The sequence below is a fragment of the Meleagris gallopavo genome, unplaced genomic scaffold (genome assembly GCF_000146605.3).
Source record: "Meleagris gallopavo isolate NT-WF06-2002-E0010 breed Aviagen turkey brand Nicholas breeding stock unplaced genomic scaffold, Turkey_5.1 ChrUn_random_7180001950499, whole genome shotgun sequence".
NCBI classification, from domain to species: Eukaryota; Metazoa; Chordata; class Aves; order Galliformes; family Phasianidae; genus Meleagris; species Meleagris gallopavo.
Genome location: NW_011211826.1, coordinates 5001 through 9136, shown reverse-complemented (window position 1 = coordinate 9136; position 4136 = coordinate 5001). Strand labels below are relative to the sequence as shown.

At 62.1% G+C, this 4136-nt stretch overlaps 1 protein-coding gene across 1 annotated transcript in view; it reads right to left on the bottom strand.

The window, feature by feature from the left end:
- Positions 1-4: 4 nt before the first annotated feature.
- Positions 5-4136, bottom strand: part of LOC100543188 (serine/threonine-protein phosphatase 2B catalytic subunit gamma isoform-like) — a gene marked incomplete at both ends in the record, with an annotated part of 6292 nt that continues 2160 nt past the window's right edge. Inside the window, 9 exons of the mRNA XM_010727929.2 lie at positions 5-146; positions 347-428; positions 1164-1190; positions 1707-1784; positions 2125-2250; positions 2679-2773; positions 2851-2928; positions 3390-3529; positions 3853-3998. Coding sequence (XP_010726231.2) covers positions 5-146; positions 347-428; positions 1164-1190; positions 1707-1784; positions 2125-2250; positions 2679-2773; positions 2851-2928; positions 3390-3529; positions 3853-3998 — 914 coding nt within the window. The remainder of the gene's footprint in view (positions 147-346; positions 429-1163; positions 1191-1706; positions 1785-2124; positions 2251-2678; positions 2774-2850; positions 2929-3389; positions 3530-3852; positions 3999-4136) is intronic.

Genomic DNA, 4136 nt, shown 5'->3' with positions numbered 1-4136 from the left:
GCGTGGGGCGGAGCCAGAGCTGCCCTGGGGGCGCGGCGTGGGACTCACCGGTCTGCAGGGTCTGCCTCCCCCCGGAGAGCACGCCCAGGGGCAGCGTGCCCGTGGGGGTCAGGCCCTTCAGCGTCAGCACGCTCTCGCTCTCCTCTCTGCAAAGGAAGGCGATGCAGCGTCGGCAGGTGATGCAGGCGGGATATCGGTGGGGATGGGCGGATGGAGCCTGGGCTCCCAGCTCGCCCCTGCCCCCAAACGCACCCAACGCGCGAGGGCAGCCCACCCCCCGCAGGAAGCAGCGGAGCCTCTGCCCGGCTCCCGAGCAGCAGTCAGACGGCGCCGGGCTGCCGCTTACCGAAGGACGGAGAAGACGCGCGCCATCTTCCCGATGGCTCGGATCTTGTTCCTGATGATCTCCTTGCGGACGGTCGTCCCACCTTGGGGAGAAAAGAACACAGCCCAGCATGTCTCACGTCGCGCAGGCAATGGCAGCACGAAGCTCCCGTCCACCTCCAGGAGAACTCATGGATTACGGTCCGGAGAGAGGAGAGCAGCAGGACGGCGTGGGGGGACACCAAGGAGATGGAACACGGAGCCAGAGCTGTGCGGAGGGGAGGGCGGCCGGGAAGGGGAGCAGCTCGGGGTGTCGGTGTGAAGCCGGCCGGGCTTTTGATGGCACCACACAGGACGGGACACAAATGGCACAGCCATGTGGACACAGCAAGGCACAGTGCGGGCTGCAGCGCTGCGCCGGGACCCGGCACCGAGAGCATCGCCCTTCTGTACACAGACCCGACAAGGGGGGGAAAGCATGGAGGGGAACTGAAAACAAACAGAAACCAGAGTCAGAGGGGGAACGAATACATCTCCTCTCAGCTGAGATTCTCCACGTGGCCCAAATACACATCAGGACAGGACAAGGCGAACCGGAGCTCTGACATGCACCGATGGCTCAGCCATGCACTACGTGGCTGCATTCAGAAGTCAGAAACGTGGCCCCGGCCCTCGGGTTCCTGGAGGAACGCGGGAGGGTTAAGAACACACGGCGCTCGTGTTAAAACTGAAAGGGGATGGACAGACTGCCCAACTACAGTCAGCTCGGCAAGTCCACTCGAGGAATCTGGTGGCACAGGCAGTGAGAATTAAGCCGGCAGCGAGTTCTGGCTGGGTACCTTTCTGATAGCTTGAAATGTAGTGATCTTCAGGGAGAGGAGACACCAAGAAACAGGGAGATGGAGACAGAGATAGAAGAAACAAATTTAATCCTCATGGGAAGGGAGAAAGGAAAACAAAACCAAAACACAAAAACACGACAGCAAAACGAAATGCAATGGGAGCAGAGGGTGGAGGTCGAGGCGGCGGCGGAGCGCAGAGCCGTTCCACCCCGCCTGCACCCAGAACTGCACAGCACTGCGGTGGAGCTGCAGCGGATGGGGGTGGGATGGGGCCCTGCTGGGCAGGGTTTTGATCGGGGAGGGGGAAAACAGCTGGGGATGCGGGCAGTGAGGAACGGGAGGTGATCCCACAGCCGCTGAGGAGCGCGTGGAGCACGGAATGGAACTCAGCTCCATTGGGATTCGATGGCAAAGTGGGGGAAGAATAATAATAATAATAATAATAAAAACAAAGGCGTCCTACCCCCGGCTGCACACAAAGGGGAGGGATGGCAGCACAGCGCTGTGCCCCACAGCCCGCCTCCGACCCACAGCTCTCACCTTCCAGCGTCTCATCGCCATCTGAAATCAGCTCGTCGTCAGAGCAGATGTTGAGGATGTTAACGAGCATCTCGGTGACTGCAAGAGGAACGGGGGGGGTCAGGGGGCTGCGGGTGAGCTGGGGGGAGGGGGTTCCAGGGGGTTGGTCTGCATGTGGTCACAGCAACACGCAGCAGCTCCAGCAGAACTGAGCGGCACGGGGGGAACGGCTGGGAAAGGCTTTCTGCAGTTATCATGAGAGCTGCACCACCCCCAACGCATGCAGCCCCAAAACCGCTGAGCTGCACCACCCCCAACGCATGGAGCCCCAAAACCGCTGAGCTGCACCACCCCCAATGCATGCAGCCCCAACCCCACAGCATCCCCACCCCCCTGTGCCCTTTGGGATGGGCTCCCAATGAAGGTGGGCCCCTCTTACCCTTCTCCCCCACGAAAGGCAGCGACCACGTGAAGACGTCCATGAAGTTGGGCAGCCAGTAGGGGTGCGGGGAGCAGTTGAACTGCCTGATGTTCATGACGTTGTTCTCATACTTGAGGACAGCAGCTGGGAGAGAGCGAGGGCACACCGTGCGCTCAGTGCTGCGCCCGCGCTAACGAAGCCCTTCCGTCGTTAGGACGAGCAGAACCGAGCCGGGGCTTTGTCAGCTCATCCATTAACGCTGCTTCGTAAAAGCTCATGGCGACCAAATCTGGGGGAACCACTGCCGGCCGTGGAGGTGAGCGCAGAGCCTCGGCCCGCAGCGAGGGGCAGCCGGTCCCCACCGAGCTGACGGGCTGTGGGGCCGCAGCCCAGCCCCATAGCAGCTTCTCCTTCAACGAACGCAGCCAGCTCAAGCAGAGCATCGTTCCCGACAGCAAGGTGACAGCGGCCGACAGCTAACGGCCGCACAGCAGTCACAGCACTGCCAGCACAGCACGCGCGGCCAAAAGCATTCCCGGCAGCGCCAGGGCCGCCGGAGAGCCCAGCCTTACCCTTGTTGTTATAGACATCTAGGTAATTCGGCGCGGAGAAGATGGTGATTAAGGAGGGGAAGCCCGTGGTCTGGCTCTTCCTGTACATTCGGTACCTGAGGAGGAGGCGAGGGCTGAGCAGCGCCGTGCCGGGCGGCGCAGCACGGAGGCCATGCCGTGCACCCACACCTACCCCGCGTCCTGGGCTTCGTGAGCGCGGATTACAGAAAGCAAACTGTTGTTCTGCAAAAAATCACAAACTGCAGGATAACTGGAAAACAAAACCACACGTGGGTTAGCACGGAGCAGAGCAGAGCAGGTCGCAGCCCTGCCGTGCCCACCCGGCCGGGGCGGCACGGATCACAGCACACAGAAATGGGTTGCAAAGCGTTCCGTGGAACCGACCTGGTGCCACATTCCCCCTTCAGCAGTTTGTTGGCACTTGTGGGGAGCAGGGATCGCCCCCCTGGGCTCCCGGCACCGCCACCCAGCCTTACACTTGGGCACAAGGGAAGAGAAACCTGCTGGTCCATCCAGGATGGGAGGAACGGCCCCAGTTGGCACAGCGGGGCTCGGTCGGACGTGGGGAAAAGCATCTCAGAAAGAGTGGGGGTCTGAGGGGGGTCACCGTCCCTGCGGGGTTCCAGAGCCGTGGGGCCGCAGCACACGGGGGCGGGTTGGATCTGAGGGTCCTCGCCGACCTCAAGCCGAGCCCTTCCGTCCCCCACTCACCTGTAGAAATAGGAGCAGCCCCGAACGGTGTTGTGGGCGAAGTGCTCCACCGACTTCTCGTTGCCGTAATCCTCCGAGGGGTCGGACCACAGCAGGTCGCACATGGGCCCGAAGGCGGGGGGCTCCTTGAACCTGTCTAACTGAAGGATGCACGGCGCCTCAGGGCAGCGCTGGGGCAGCGAGCCTCAAACACCCGCGTGCATCGCCTCCCCCATAGCGATCCACTCGGCTCCAGCACGGCACCATCACCTGCACCACCACCTGCATCACCTGCATCACCTGCACCATCACCTGCATCACCTGCACCACCACCTGCATCACCTGCACCACCACCTGCATCACCTGCACCACCACCTGCATCACCTGCACCACCACCTGCACCACCACCTGCACCACCACCTGCACGCTGCGCTCCTCCCTGCACCAAACCCGGGCTGCCCCGGCGCTGCACCCCATTACTTACTTTCCTAATGTCATCTAGACAGGTGATTTCTGGAGACAGCCCCCCGTGGACGCACAGGAATTGTTGGTTGAGGAGGGCAGCAAGAGGAAGACAGTCGAAGGTGTCCATGCAGGCGTCGTAAACCCGCTCCGAGTACTTGATGCGACCTGGGGGGACACAGAGTCAGCCTGGGTGGCAGGGCTGGAAGCAGAGCTCGCCTGCTTCTGCTCACAGCCGCTCCTGCAGCCCAACCTGCACGGATTGAGGAGCATGGAGCACAGCTCTGATCAACTCGACCCCCACCC